Here is a 17039-nt window from a genome sequence, read left to right on the forward strand (position 1 = left end):
GTCCAAAGGAGGGTGACTAAAATGGTGAAGGGTCTGAAAACCATGCCCTATGAGGAATGACTTAGGGAACTGGGGATGTTTAGCCTGGAGAAGAGAAGGTTAAGAGGTGATATGATAGCCTTGTTTAAATACTTAAAGGGATGTCAAATTGAGAATTGAACAAGCTTATTTTTTGCTGCTCCAGAGACTAGGACCCATAACAATGGATGCAAGCTACAGGAAAAGAGATTCCATCTCAACATTAGGAGGAACTTCCTGACAGTAAGGGCTGTTCAACAAAACACACTCCCTTGGAGTGTGGTGGAATCTCCCTCCTTGGAAGTCTTTAAACAGAGGCTTGATGGCCATCTGTCAGGGATGCTTTGATTGAGAGTTCCTGCATGGCAAGGGGTTGGACTGGATAGCCCTTGTGGTCTCTTCCAATTCTATGATTCAATGAATAATCTTTTGGAAAATATTCTGAGAATATTCTATTCTGGAGAACAAAGATTAATCTCACCTAACCTCATTACTCAGCAGGTTGGGACAGGGTGAAATAGTTCATTCTTTAGCTACTGTATGTGTCCCTTTATGGCAAGTGGTTGGACATAAGAACATTTCTCTTTATAATTGCAGTTCTTTAATAGTATCTTCTGTGTTTCATAGTTTCACATGGACATCATCTCATATAGACAGAAATATTCTCTTGTACTTGACTGGGCAGCATGTAGAGATGTTCGATATTGAATTTCGTGAACTCTATGCCATTTCAGAAGAAGTCAGTCTCTACAAAGAGCTGAACATCCCTTGCCCTTTCCGATCAGGAATTGGGAAACTGGGATTTTCATCTTCTACTGTGGCCCGGAAGGCCATCAACCCAAAATATGGACTGGTAGTGGGAGCTCCTCCAGGGGAAATGATGCACTGGGCCTCCCGCCAGAGGCAAGAATCACAAGGGAAACTAGAAGGAAAGGAAGAAGAAAATGAATCAAATAAACGACTGCATTGTTTTCTGAATGACCTTATAACAGTGGAGCAGATTCTGCCAGAGATTGAGCCTCCACTTGAAGGCCTGAACAAAGCAAACCGGAGTCCTCAGAAGTTACTTTCCCGGTTTAATTTGGACTTGAAATCTAAATCCAGAGAGTCCATACGTGACCAGAAGGATGATATTGCAAATGGGGAAGCTGGTTCCAAACAGGGCAAAAGATTTGGAAGCGGATTTTTCCGAAGGTCCAAGAGACCATCACCTTTGAATGTTGATGCCAATTCTGTTACCAGTGAGACTGCTGAAGATTTTGTGGTTGTGAAGGTACCAAAAGAAAGCCAGACCAGCCTTCGTCCTGTTAGTGTACGCAGCAGTGTGAGCAATTCAGGTAAATGTTCCTAGAGAATCATTTCTCTTTTTAAACTTATATATATATATATATATATATATATATATATATATATATAAAAAATACATTTTAAAAACAATTTTCACAGCACTTGGTAATGTATGTCAGTAACCAAAATAAATGGGGTGGGAGGAAGAAAAGCTTCTAGGAAGCAATCGTAACTGTCATGACAATGGTTATACATACTAATACTAATAGATCTGCTTATAAGATCAGCAAAAGTCAGTGGTTTTAAGGCTTATCCAAATGTTTCTAAATATGGTGACCAGATTTTCATAAACAAGTTCATGTGTTGAAGCCTTGGTAGGCTTGATACTTTTTCTTTTATCAGTGAATCGTGGTTATTTTTTCAGGATTCTGTTTTGGAAAAGCACACCTTTCTTCTCTTTCCAACATCCTTTTTCATTTCCCCAAACCTTTCATTCAGGGTGTAAGACAAATGCACAATAATGATACTGCATTCAAATGGTGAAGTGGGAGGAGGGCAGTTTTTCAAAAATTAGTATCATCTTGAAACCTGACTTTTTGGTCCGACTTCATTCCACAGCTTTGTTGTAGGTGAGTATGACTTATGGGGTTAGTGGGAGAAATTTGCAGTTCTTTCCCTTTTGTAAACTGGATTTGGTCATCAGGTTCCTTGATTCCTAGAAGAGGATAGGTTGTCATCTTGAATAATGTGAATGTGATTCAGGTGTATTAAAAACTGTGAAATTCCTCTGCCCATCCCACATTTGTTGTGACAAGCATGGGAAATATCTGTATTTCAGAAGCATCCCCAAATACACTGGGCTGAATCCTAAACAGAAGCTTCATTAAGCCTTTCACAAAACTCTACAATTTAGATTGTAATTCTTTTAACCCTAGGAACAGACCCCAAGGGACATAGGAAGGAACGGATTTCCTGGTCATTACAACATTAACCATGTGGAAAGGGATCCAATGCCTAATCCCACCCCATAGCTTCTAAAAATTGCTGCACCTCTCCCTGCAGGTCAGACTTTTGACCTCTAGATGGAAGCAGAACCAGGTGTGTTGGTGAATGGTGATGGACAGGGAGGGAAAAGCCTAGATCTACTGGATCCTTAGCATGCTCCCACAGAAATTAAATGCACCTCAGAGCATGTTTATTCTCTTTTCCTGTCATTGATTGAATTGGGGAAGTGGTTTCCCCATAAAGTTTGGAAGGGGCTTCTGCAGAAAGGAAAGGGAATGAAAAGCCATTCCTTCAGCTATTTCCACCTTTCTGGCGATGTCTTTTTTGGGGAAATGTGGGAACTTTTAATAATAATTCTTCCAACTGTTTTAGAAGTGCAGCCTTATAATCTGCGTTAATAGCTTTTAGTGACTTGAGACAGTCGTATAGATGCCAGTTACTCCCTCTAAAACCGATCCTTGCACTACCCAGCCTAAAATCTGATAATGACCAGTACAAGAGAAGGAGCCACAAAACTAACATATCATATGGGAGAGGAATAAACTGGAGCAGGAGATAAGTGTCTTTTTCTTTCAAAATCTGAAGTCATTCTGGGTGCTGAGAAGACCCCAAAATACATTCTTAAGTACTAGGTCAGATTGAATGTCAGTAGGTGACAATTGTGCTTGAGTCATAAAGCTTTAAAACAAAATAAATTTCAGCCAAAATCACTTAAAAACATTGTCTCTTAAATTCAGAATATTTACTGGTCATCAGTACTAAAATATTCACGAAGTGCATAAATTCAGAAATATAATGTGCTAAATCAGGGGTAGGCAATCTTTTTGAGCCGGGGGCCGGGTTGCTGACCCTCAGACAACTGGGGGGCCAAAGCCAATAAATAAATAAATAAATAAATACATTTTAAATAATTAAATAAATAAATAAATAAACCGGGACAAATGTAGGACAACATTTTCAAATGGTGGACACTTTTTAAAAAAAAAGTGGAGGACACGCAAAAAAATTTGCTGATTTTTTTTAAAATGTTAATATAAATGCATGTTTCTGAGGCATCTATAGACCATTGCCCCCCTTGCCCCTGCGCGCGAGAGGCCAAAGGCCCCGGCAGCAATCGGCGGCAGGACTGGGCTGGAGCCGGTCCCAAGGCCTTGCCGGGCCGCATCCGGCCCACGGGCCGCAGGTTGCCTACCCCTGTGCTAAATTATGTAAGAAAAACCAAACTATAAAGGGTACAAACTGCAATATTTGTTTGTACGTACTAGACTAGACACTTCATAATGGGGATGCTGTTTAGTTGTGCGGCTAGATTTCATAAATATATTTGACAAATGCAGGCTGATGTTCTAATTTTGTTGCAATGTAGAAGAGACATAAAGTGGAAGGAGTAGAAATTTTTTTCATGTGGCCAGAGCAGCCTTTGCCAATCTCATTCCTAGCAGATGTATTAAAACTATATCATGCTGGCTATGCCTGGTTGATGCTGAGATCCAGTTCATGTGGAGGAACGAGGAAGTCAAGTAGAAGAAGGCTGGAAGAAGATTTTTCTTACTGATATATACAAGAGGAAATCCTCTACTATCTTCTACTGTTGAGGAAAACAAATGGGAATAATAGGAAATTCTAGCTGGACCTTTTGGGAAGAAGCTAATTTTAGTGTGGAAAAGGTGATCAAAAGTACCAGAATTACTTACTTGAGTATGAAATGTGAACAGAAAGTTTATTTACTTAATGTATTTCAGGCCCTTCTTGAAGATACGGAGTCTCTTTGAAGCAGAAATATTTAGAACACAACACACAAGGCTTATATGGGCTAATACACTTTGACTGTTTTGTTTCCGAGTAGCCAGAAATCAAGTTATGTTTTGCATCAGTTTATTAAATTGATCAGAGGACACACAGCAACCCCTAGTGACACAATCAGAAAATAACAGAGGGTATGTTCTAGTTGCTTACCTTTTCTAAAGATGTAAATTATGAAAGCATCAATTGATTTATGTGAGTTCATTTGCCATTTTCTGCTCTAAAACATCTCCACTTTGTCTTTTATAGACATCTAATCCACAGTGAGGATGGTCAGCAGAATTTTTTGCATGTGAAAAATTACCATTTTATTTAGAGGGAGAAATATTTATTTTTCTAACAATTATAGCTTACAATATGCAATTCACAGAAAGTGCCTAATAAGCATATTGATATTGAATATATTTATTTATTGTATATCTCGCTTCTCTCCCAACATCAGTTCCAAAGTGGTGTACAACCTTTTAAAAAAATACAACTACAAATTCTTGATACAAATGTTAAAACACAATTAAACAAGACCTCTGTTTTAAAAAGACAGGTTAAAAATGCAAATTAAAAGCAGTTTTAAAAATACATACAAAACTTGATAAAATAGAAACAACATCCCCATTAAAAATTATGGCACAACATATTAACAACCAAATTTCTCCTTAGACAGAAAGGCCTTTACCTGCTGGCAGAAAGACAGCAGGCAGCGGACCAACTGGACCTCCCAGAAACAGGGGTTCCACAACTTGGGAGCAGCCACTGAGAAGGCTCTTTCCTGTGTCCTCATCAAGCTGCGAACCTGTGATGGTGGTGGAACAGAGAGAAGGCCTTCCCCCCACACCATAGAGCTTGGCCAGCCTATCATAGAGAGATACAATTTTTCAAATAGTCTGCACCCAAGTCATGTAGGGCTTTAAAGATAATCAATACAGTGGGCCCTTTCCTTACGCTGGGCATCCATTCCAGACACACACACCCCAGTGTAAGGAAAATACTGCATATGCTTGAGCCCCATTTAAAACAATGGGGCTTGTAGATGCGGTGTGATGCATACGTCACAGGCGTGTGCGCCATTCCCTCTTCTGGTGCATGGCCTCAGCGTAAGCTAAAAGCCGCGTATGATGCGGACGCACTGTACTTTAAATTCTGCCAGGACACAGATGAGCAGCCAGTGGAGCTGTTTTAGTAAAGGGTTATATGTTCCCTATAGGTTGTCCTAGTCAGCAACCTGGCTGCAGCATTTTGGATCCAGTGAAGTTTCCACACAGTTTCCAAAGGCAGCTCCTCACAGAGTGTGTTGTTGTAATGGGATGTAATAAGGCATGTGTCACCAAAGGCAGATCTGATGCCCCAAGTACTAGTGCTTTGCAAATGCACTCCTGGACACTGTCAAAATCTGGACATCCAGGCTCAGATCTGAGTCCAGGAGCACTTCCAAGCTGCAAACCTGAGATTTCAGGGAGAGTGGTACCACACCCAACACAGGCTGAATCCCTATTCTCTAATTTGCCTTAGAATTGAACAGGAACGCATGTGTCTTGTCTGGATTAAGTTTCAACTTGTTTGCTGTCATCCAGTTCATTACTGACTGCTGACACCGGTCTTAGAATTAGATGGAAAGGAAAGATACAGTTGGATGTCATCAGCATATTGGAGACACCTAAAGTCCAGATATCCTCTCCCATGTTTTCATGTAGACATTAAATAACATGGGGAACAAAACTGGCCCCTGAAGGACCCCACATGCCAATGGCCATGGGGTTGAACAGATGTCCCCCAGCACCATCTTTTGAGATTGACCCTCCAAGAAGGATTGGAACCACTGAACTGGATTCAACTGCGCAGACTAGTTGAAGGCGGGTAACATCTGAATGTTAGCTAATGTCTTGGTAATGTTGTAAAGATCTCATTTACAACAGAGATCCTGTGAAATGTTAAATTATAACAAATTAATTATAGTGGGAGCTTTTGTGGACTTCATCTGAGGCAATAGTCCATGAAGTCTCATGCTATAATAAGTACTTTACTCTATTGGATGCAAGGTTTGGTGGTTTTGTAGTGACATACTACCACAGGTACCTCTTTGTATGAGCCATCATTTACTAATCCTAAAGGGGATTATTGAGGAACAAAGTATTATCTACTTAAAATGTGAAAAGTAGGAAAGGGGCCACAAGATTGCTAGTTTAAGCAACACTCGATTTCTCTAGGAGTTTCAAAATAGGGACATAGGCAACTGCCATATAAGATCCTGTCCATATAGCCTATCGTTGCCTACTCTGACAGAAATCTTTCCCAATCTCTGCTCAGTGGCATCACTAGAGAGTGCGGAGTGCACCTTACAGTGGGGTGACTCCACTGCTTCTCAAACATCTGGCTTTGGGCCGAAATGGGTTTTGGTGCCTCCCTTTAAAATGCTGAATGGAGTAAGGCTTAGTGGGAGGAGAAATGAGAGAAAGAAAAATATCACATTTTATCAAATTTTCACCTCAGCCACATGAAACTATGTACAATAGTCCCTTGCTATCTGCAAGGGATCTGTCCAGACCCCCTCACCGTGAATAGCAAAAAATGCAGATGCTCAAAGCCATTGTTTTCAATGATGGTCACCTATGGGCAAACAGCTGCTCCTCACACACCCATTTAAAAAGCTGGGGCTTGCCATCTGCAGATGGCAAGTCTGCGGTTGGCACGGGCATACTGTATATGTAAATTCATTTAGGCTCTCGGTATGATATTGTAATTTAAAGATATAATGTTAATTTTGCTAGTTGTTTTATGTCACAGCTATTACCATGGCATTCTGTAATATACAGGAATTACGATTAATGAATAACATTATTACAAAAAAAAGGATTCTGCATGGTTCGGTATGGAAGGAGGTCACTGGGGGGGGGGGGGCAATACCAGGAGTTACCGCACTGGGTGATGCCAAACCTAGTGATGCCAGCATATCTGTTACATGATCATTTTAAGAGGAGATGCCTAGAGGTGAAACCAGAACCTTTTACATGCAAAGTTAGTGCTATCCTACTGAGCTATGGTCCCTTCCTTCCACTCCCACGATACCACCTGCAAGAAGTGACTAGACTAGTAAAGAATTTTACTACCATACCGACAAGAGAACAGCATTCTCCACCATACATGAGTTCATGCAGGGTATTTAAAGGCCATGTGTCAGATGGTATGACATGTACTGATCTGTCCTTCAATACTCACAACTACTGTACTCACCTCTCACTTCACTTGGCATCTGTTCACTATTTGCTCAAAGTAGTGTAATGTGGTGCCAGAGTCTTCCACATGAACTGAGAAACAAGTGTGTATGTGTGAGGCATACTGAAGTGTGTGAGTTGGGCTTGACTGCTTCTTTTCCTGGTTGGTCAGTTGGGACTTTTCCCAATGGCGTTTCTGTGGCATGTTGGAAGAAAATGACAAAGGGGTCATGCAGATGAGACAAAAGCAGCTGCCAGAGGTTGCTCTTGTTGCAATCTCTGCAAGACCATGGTGACTGGACACAGAAGTCCCAAGGCTGGCCACTACTGCAGTCCCAAATGGATTGGTACTTTTGCAGCCGGGTTCGGGTCACCCTAGGTGGCCTTGGCCTGGCTTCCAGGGGGTTTGGGGGTTTGCATCGTTTGAACGCCATTCCCCAAAACATCCAGAAGGTGCTTTATTTTGCTTATCTGTTTCGGGCCTAGGTGAGTCAGCTAGCCAGCCATAAGCAAAGCTTGCATGCTGGTTGAGAGTTTCTGGGCACTGAAAGCATCACTGCTGCCTAGGGAAGCAGTTCAAGAGGAACTGTGGGCAGGGAGGCTTGAAGAATATATTGGGATTGTCCCCAGAATCCATCTTCTGATGTGGCTGCCTAATGGCAAGCCCAGCCCATGTGCCATTATCCATATAATTTTACTTTGAACTAAATTCATTTAGTTTGTCTGATGCTTAAATACTGAAGTTAAGCTTTTGTTATATGAGCCTTTAGGGTGCACACAATTCTGTTAAAGTATTATTACTTAAGTGGTATCCTAAGGGTATATACAATTCTGTAAATGTGTTGAAGGGTTTTATTTTGTGTTTCATGTAATTTGTAAATCTATCAAGAGTTAACAGTTTGAATAGAGCTGTTCATTTGTGATAGTGTTTTCGAATTTGCTTCTTGTGTCAGTGTAGGTGCATTTCATAACTTGAAGAAGTAAAAAAGTGAAAATTCTATAGGGCATGGCTCAGCATTAAAAAAAAAGTTTGATGGAAATCTTTCTTCAGATAATTATTTCTTTATTTATTTTCTGCTACAGGTAAAATGAGTCCAGGCTCCGTTTCAGGAGAAAAAGTCAAACAGTCAGCCTGTGTGGTCTCTTGATGGAAGAAAAACAGCTGGAAAACAGAATCCTAAGGGATAATATGCTGGGCAAGGCTGCTGTAGGCTCCTTTCAAACCTTGAGTCTGATTTCCTCATAGCGGTCTGTATAACAACTGCAGCGTCCAAGACAGAGCTGGTATCTTTACACTCAGGGTAAAACATGTGACCTGGAAGATACTTGTATGAAATAGCATCTACATTACTTCAGTGACTGTGATAAATGGATTTTAGAGTTTAAATCTTACAGGGGGACATTCCATTTCTTGGTGGTGCTATTTCACATTGCTGGCTACAGACTTAGAACAACATCATAGTATCATTGATTGTTGTATTAAAATATTATTAACTCTATGGATTAGAAACTTTCTATCAGAGGTTTTAAAAAGGCTTTCCCAGAAAGATGGTTAAACTTGGAAATTGTGTGCCTACGGTAATGTTTCTCAAATATATAATGCCCGCACTCAGTCATCCCTACAACTTCTTCCCCTTCCCTCAACTTACTTAGTACCTTTATGATATTAGTAGCCAACATGTGGCAAAAGTGATTGTGGCATAAACAACAAGGAGTTGTGACATACCTGGGCAAGAGCAAATGGGCCCATCATCCTAGCTGTAGCAGGAGATCAACTCCATGCTCCTACCTTTTCTTCCTTAACTGCACTACTGGATGTTCAATTGCCTGAAAATTATACTAAAATATAGATGGATGCATTCATACACACACACATTTCTATTTTTCATGTCACTTGTTTCAACCGATCTGGCAAAGCAAGTGGTTACCATTTGCCTTTGGGGGTTTCCTAGGCCAGTAAAATACAGTGGGCCCTTCATGCCCCACTGGGGTTTGGTTCCACAACCTTCTGCAGACACCAAAATCCATGGATGCTCAAGTCCCATTATATACAATGGCATAGTAAAATGGTGTCCCTTATATAAAATTGCAAAATCAAGCTTTGGTTTTTGGAAATTTTTTAGGGGGGTAGAATATTTTCAAACTATGGATGGCTGGATCCATGAATGTAGAGTTCATGGTAGATACTGTCACATTGGTAATTAGGTTTAAATGAGATTTCAGTACTTCCACCTAGTCATTTAGATACCAGTATGAAATGAGAAAGCTGGACCAGACAGCTCCAGGTGAAAGGATTTATTTATAAGTGCTAGGGAGATGCTATATACAGAGATAGGAACTGTACAAACAGAGTTCCACTCACCAACTCCACACATTTACACCAGCTACTCTGTAACCCAGTCACTGTAACCTACAATTGTTTACATTAAGACACAGCTTTATATATCCTTGGCTGATGTAACTCTACCAGCATATGGCATAAGCCATTACCTCATTGTGCTGAGACATACACATACACAGGTGCAGTACTGAATCCGCATCTTGGTGTCTGGCCTCAAGGACATTTATTTACATACAGGTCTTTGCCTTGTCATGCACACCGCACACACATGATGTTAATTTTTACTGCCAATATGGCTGACAGATATGGAGGACTCACTGTACTCCCTTCTTTCTTATGACTTCCATTTGAGGGGGGAAATGGGGTAAAATTTTCTGTGCCTGTTTGTTCACTTTATGGGGTATATTAGGATGACCCTGTACAATGAAGTGTGTGATTAAATTAACATACTAGTACTTCTCATTCCATTTAGAGCCTTTCGAGGAAATGTTTTGCACCAGAATGGCTGTTTGTATGAAGAAAAGAATGATAATATCATTTAATGCTACTAAAATATGGAGGCAAAGTTTCACCTACAGAAAAGAGCCAAAATGATCAAGAGGCAGAAACAATCCCCAAATAAGGAAACATTATGTCATTTGCCGTTGTTTAGCTTAGAAAAGAAGATGAGTGAGGGGAAACAGAGATTTATATAATTATGCATCATATGAGCTTTTTCCACTCTCATAATTCTAGAACCCAGGGCCAGAGATTCAGGAGAGATAAAAGGAAGGATTTCTTAACACAAGACATAGTTAAAATATGGAATTTGTCCTTACAGAATGTGATGGTCACCACCCTGGACCGTTTTAAGAGAAATGCATGAAGACAGAACTATCAATGGCTACTAGTCATGATGGTTCTGTATTACCTTAAATATCATAGGTATATATCACCTCTATATGGCTAGCCACTGGGCGTGATGGGTGGGTGTTATTAAACTCACATTCTGCATGTGGGCTTTACATGAGCCTCTGTTTGACTACTATGGGACCAGCATATTAAGTGATTCAATAGAGCTCTTCTTATGTTCCTGTCTTCATAAATGCAAATACAGATTGAATAACAAAATAGTAGGTACAAAAATTTAGGATTGGCTTTTACAAAAACATGTGTAATTACCAAAGAGATAGCCACGTTTGTCTGTTGAAGCAAAAAACAACAGAGTCTTCTGGCACCTTAAAAATAACAAATTTATTATAGCATGCATTTTCATGGAATTGATTAGACCACTTTATTATTAGCATTTGATTAGCCTGATGAAGTATTACCCAGAATTTCGGGGTTAGCTGAGTACACATGGCTTTGAGTGGGATTGTAGACAGTGAAATCAAAGGAAACTTAAATGCAGAAAATAACAATATGGCAGTGACATTATCAACACTGGGCATTCACTAAAGTCAGAAACAGTTTGATGAATGGACAGTATCAATACAATTCTCACTGTGAGCATAATTATATTTACTTTCCTTCTGATCTTACTGTCTATAATCCTATTCCCATCCATGTAGTATAAACCTTGAAATTTTGGCTAAAACTGCATATATCTGATGGACTGTCCATAGAATAATCTGTGGAAGTTATGTTACAATAAAGTGGTTGGTCTTGTCTATGTCACTTAATTTTTATTATATTTATCCTTCTTCAGGTATATGCATGTTTCTATGGCCTGTTACAGACAGCCAAAATAAAGCTGCTTCGAGTCACTTTGGAGGTATGATATTTCAATGATGCATGAGTCCTAAGAGTCTGGAAGCTTCACTAAAGCTGCACTCCAGTCCTTTGGACTGGAGCGTGGCTTTGGTGCGGCCTTTGGACTCTTAGGACGCATGTATCATTGAAATACCATACCTCCAAAGTGACTCGAAGCAGCTTTATTTTGGCTGTCTGTAACAGGCCTATATGATTTAATGATTGAAGTGCCTAATGACAGAGGTGAAATTATTAAAGTTGTCAGAGCAAAAATCCAGGAGAGATTCGTACTGCTTTATACAAGCCCCACGGGTTTAAATAATAAAAAATAAATAAAATAATAAAATTGTTTATTTATAGGCCGCTTTTCCTAAGATCAAAGCGGTGTACAGCATATAAAATAGGTACAATAAAAATAAAATGGCACATTAAGACTATTTAACACACATTAATACGAGTTACGATCCAATGTCAATTATCTAAAAACATACAATTCAAAAATATGAAAATCCCAGGTATATATACATCATAGTCAGTAGGGGAAGACTTTTATTACAAGGAATTGGGAGGATAAGCTTGTAAGAAGAGGTAGGTTTTTAATGCCTTTTTAAAGGCCTCAACCGTTCCACTGAGGCGGATCGCTTCTGGTAGGGCATTCCAAAGAAGGAGCTACTGCTGTAAAAGCCCTTTGATGGGTAGTCGCCAATCTCACCTTAGGATGATTGAGTAATAATGTACCTGTTGTTCTGACAGTGCGGGGTGGATTATGCAGGGAGAGGTGTTCCCTCAAGTAACCCGGGCCCAAGCCATTTAGGACTTTAAAGGTGATAACCAACACTTTGTACTGGGACCGGAAACGGATTGGCAGCCAGTGAAGAGATTTTAAAACGGGTGTTATGTGGTCAGATCTAGCTGTCCCCGTAATCAAACTGGCTGCAGCATTTTGAATCAATTGAAGTTTCTGAACCTGATACAAAGGTAGCCCCATGTAGAGCGCGTTGCAGAAATCCAAACAAGAGGTTACCAGTGCATGTACTACATTTTCGAGGTCCTTTCGGTCCAGACAGGGACGTAGTTGGCGTATCAGCCGAAGCTGGTACTAAGCACTCCTGGCCATCGCATCTACTTGAGATGATAACTGCAGAGGTGGATCCAGGAGTACTCCCAAACTACGAACTGTGTCCTTTAGGGGAAGTTTGACCCCGTCCAGGACAGGATGACAAATTTCCCTGCCCGGACTTGGGGAACCTCTGTTTTCTCTGGATTCAGTCTGAGTTTGTTTTTCCTCATCCAGCCCATTACTGCCCCCAGGCAGGCGTCCAGAGGAAAGATGCCATCCTTAGTCACTGTATCAGTCGGAGACATGGAGAGATCTGGGTGTCATGAGCGTACTGATAACACCGCGCTCCATGGCTCCGGATGATCTCTCCCAGCGGCTTCATGTAAATGTTAAATAGCATGGGGGACAGAATGGCGCCCTGAGGGACGCCCGATGTAAGCTCTCTTTTACGAGAGCAGCTGTCCCCCAGCTTCACCATCTGGAACCTTCCCGAGAGATAGGACCAGAACCACTGGAGCACAGTGCCCCCGATACCCAATTCTCCCAGGCGTTCCAGAAGGATACCATGGTATCGAAGGCCGCTTAGATGTCCAAGAGCACCAACAGAGTTATATCTCCCCTGTCGGTGGCCAGACGGAGGTCATCAACTAAGGCAACCATGGCAGTATATTCAGTATAAAGAAATTTGTCTTCCAATCAGCTATCTTATAGATCAGATTAAAGCTTTATAGTGCCTTAAACTGTATCTTTCTGTTTATAGTCCTACCAGAGTCTATCTGCATTTTTGTGTCATGTCTGCTATTATAGAATACTAATCAGCAAAGAGAGAGAGAGAGAGAGAAAGGGAATTGCAGGCTTCAGCACAGATTACAAGTGTTCAGCAGTACATCCAGAACCAAATGTCACTTACATTGTTTGCAGTTCTGGTCTGTATAACAAGGGGACACAACAATTGATTACAGTTTTGAAAGGCTAGGGGTGTGTTAAGTAATTATCAGTTAATTACTACTATTTAATGTTTATTTAGCCTTAACACTATGATGAGTACTTGCTGTACTTTGCCAGGAAGCTGTTCATTGCACCTTATTCTCTTCTAGTGTCAGAATGGCAAGTTATACTTGATGGCATGGAGATCAGCAATCTATAAAAATGGAAATAAAATTGTATTGTTCTTCTATCCATATTCTGAGAAGCAGCATTCAGTAACAGCTGCATATTTTATGCAGTATGTTGAACTGCCAAGTGACACTGTATCACTTTGAAAAGCTATCAATATGACTATGGTAGTAAGAGCAACAACCTCTGCCTTCACTCTGCTGGAATTCATGGCACTTACTTGGAAATTGCCCTAGCCTCCTTAAAATTGTAGCCTGTTTGAATGTGCCAGTAGTTTTACCCAAGCCTGGCTTTATGGGGGGAAATGTGCATATTAAAACATTTTAATACATGTATATTTAAAAGGCTATTTTTTTAAATAAACTAACTATATCTGATGTGTACCTGTACATATTGTAGGTGAAGTCTTTTCTATTCCAACCATTGGAAAGGTCCACTGCTATGAGAATGTTGGCTGTGAGTCACCATTCAGTAAATCAAAATATTTTTCTGTGATTTAAAGGCATATTACACCAACACTGGCCTCATTTCTTAAAAAACAAATCAATTTTTAGAATATTGAAAAATGGGTAAGGGAGGGGCAGTTCAATTAGTGGTGTCACCTTTGCCTCCATAAGGTGCATCCTCAGCTGGACTCACAGGGAATAACCACACAGTTCTGGTCCAAGATATTGGTTTTATTTTAACAAAGCAAGAAACCAAACAAAAACTTGAGCACTCAAGGGTGCTGTTGCCAAGGTCCCAGATCTAAGGCTGGCACAAATTTATATACAACTTTGGTCTCAATACAGTTTCCTTTCCTCCAATCAGCAGCTGACAACACACTCCAGTCCACCTATTACAATCTGCCACATTCTCTTTGCCTTTTACAGTAATAAATTCATTATGTGATCATAACTCTATATAAGGCACTTTTATATTCCTATATATAAAAATATTCCCAGCCAAATGTCTAATTAACAATTTATAAGCTGCTCTGAGAGCCTTTTGGCTGAAGAGTGGAGTATAAATACACTAAATAAATAAATAAATAATAAAAAGTGCTGCTATGTAGAGTACAGCTGTTTTTTCTGTAAGTGCACTATACTGGTTTCACTTGAATTTATTCCAGAAGAGAAGGTTTGTATTTTAGTAAAACAAACAAGCTTTCCACACTGGACATTATATTCATCTGTACGCACCTATAACCTACCTTCTCCATGAGCAGCTTCAAGCATAAACATGCCAGTAACCAGATATATGATATGTTTATGCTATCATGTTAGAAAGCGAATACATGTAAGAAAAATGTCAAATGGAGCCCTGGTGGCGCAGTGGTTAAATGCCTGTACTGCAGCCATTTACTCAAAACCACAAGGTTGTGAGTTCAAGACCAGCAAAAGGGCCCAAGCTCGACTCAGGCTTGCATCCTTCCGAGGTCGCTAAAATGAGTACCCAGACTGTTGGGGGCAAATTAGCTTACTTGCTAATTAGCTTACCTGCTGTTCACCGCTATGATCTTTGGAATAGCGGTATATAAATAAAACAAATTATTATTATTATTATTAAATCTGAAGTGCATCCAAAGCTGACACAAATGCGTCACACAAATTGTCCTTTGGACATCTGTGTCCTTATACAAACAAGCATTACTTCAACTGCATAGATGCATGGTGAAGTTCTTACTAACATCTGGATAGTTCACTCAACCAAAATAGCCTACAGTAAACAGACTACCGTAGTATCAAGCCTTTCATCCTATCTGCATTGTCATGCTTAATAATAAGGAGAATTTGTTTCATGCACTTTCAGGAGAGACAGAAGCTTGACATTGGAGCACCTCCTTTGCATGAAGAACATCCTAGTTCACTTCCATGCATCTTTTGTTGAAAGAAATTCAGCTGGTAGGTGATTATGATGATGATGCTAGAGAGCACTAGAGAGCCAAATTAATAAACAATAATGAACTAAATGGACAAAATGTGTGATTTAACATAAGACAGTTACCTTTAAAATAACTAACTCAGGGGAATAAGTATGTAGAGAGATCTTGTAGCACCTTTGAGACTAACTGAAAGAAAAAAGTTGGCAGCATGAGCTTTCGTAGACTTCACTCTACTTTCTCAGATGCTTTGTTTCTTCATTCCTGAAGAACAGAATGTTCCATTATGTATACACAGACCATGAGTTGAGAACTTGCTGCACACATTTGTTATTGACTCATGTATGCTCAGCAAAATAGATACTTGCACTACATCCTATACTCTTTTCCCTACAATGGGATTATTGTCAGAAAAGAAAATTGTCCTGTTGTGTATAACTGAGCCAAACACAATACAGTGTTAATAAGAATTTATGTTGCATTGTCTCCCCACTCCATCCCAAACTGAATGTATTATTATTGCTTTTTTTTTCAATAACATATTTTAGTGGGTCATTATGATGGTTTCTCTATGCCTGATCTGTTCTGTCTAATCTCAGTCTCATTACACAGGGTTTTGCTTTTTAACATTTCTTTCCACACTTTCTGGATTTCATGTAATGTCTAGTGTATTTGCTTTCTTCCACTCTGGTAGTTTTTAATATCAATTCTCTTCTTTAACAACTAAAACTTTTTTCCCCCACTATTGTCAGCTTAGATTTTGCTCAGACTATTTCTGGCAAAATGAAAGTGTTCCCTGTTTTGGACTGACTTGCATACACTGAAGATAAAACTGGCAATTACCACTGACAGAGAATTAGATAAATGAATGGTGGACAAGACTCCCAGTAGTTATTAATGAGCCTCCAATGTAAGAGGAAGCAGGCATCTGAATATCAACTGCTGTGAAACACAAGTAGGATGTGCTGTTGCATTCATGTCCTTCTGAGTTTCACATTGTGATCTAGTGGATCACTGTTACTGTGTCCACACTACAGAAATAATCCACACTAACATTTTACACTAATTTCCATGACTTAATGCTATTGAATTCCCAGAATTGTAATTTTGTAAAACATTTAACCTTCTATGGTCCAAAATACACTGCATAAATAATCCAGTTTGAGATTGCTTTAATAGCTCTGGCTCAATGCTATGGAATTCTGGGAAGTGTAGTTTTGTGAAACATTTAGCCTTCTCTGTCAGAGAGCTCTGGTACCACAACAAACTACAATTTCCAGAATTCCCTAGCATTGGGCTAAGGCAGTTAAAGCAGTCTCAAGCTGGATTGTTCCTGCATTGTGTTTTGAACCAATGACTATAGGAAATGTTTCTGCAGTGTGTTTTGAACCTTTTTTAGAAAGCTCTGGTGCCACAACAAACTACAATTCCCAGAATTCCATAGTGTTGAGCCTTTATAGTCAGTGTCAAACTAGATTATTTCTGCAGTGCAGATGCAGCTTATGTAAATAAAATGCTGGACAAGATCGACCTTTGATCTGATCAGCATTATTCTTATGTTCTTATAATTTTAGGAATGTGTAAAGAGGGAAGGCAGGGAATTATTATGAT

The 17039-nt window shown here is 39.8% G+C and overlaps 1 protein-coding gene across 1 annotated transcript in view; it reads left to right on the forward strand.

The window, feature by feature from the left end:
* SACK1F (scaffolding CK1 anchoring protein F) overlaps positions 1 to 9432 on the forward strand; it is a 34407-nt gene extending 24975 nt beyond the window's left edge. The window contains exons 4-5 of the mRNA XM_089528238.1: positions 646 to 1355; positions 8403 to 9432. Coding sequence (XP_089384364.1) covers positions 646 to 1355; positions 8403 to 8467 — 775 coding nt within the window. The 3' untranslated portion in view covers positions 8468 to 9432. The remainder of the gene's footprint in view (positions 1 to 645; positions 1356 to 8402) is intronic.
* Positions 9433 to 17039: the final 7607 nt, after the last annotated feature.

Source organism: Sceloporus occidentalis, unplaced genomic scaffold, assembly GCF_023333645.1.
Source record: "Sceloporus occidentalis isolate IW3139 unplaced genomic scaffold, rSceOcc1.0.p SCAF_5, whole genome shotgun sequence".
Classification (NCBI taxonomy): Eukaryota; Metazoa; Chordata; class Lepidosauria; order Squamata; family Phrynosomatidae; genus Sceloporus; species Sceloporus occidentalis.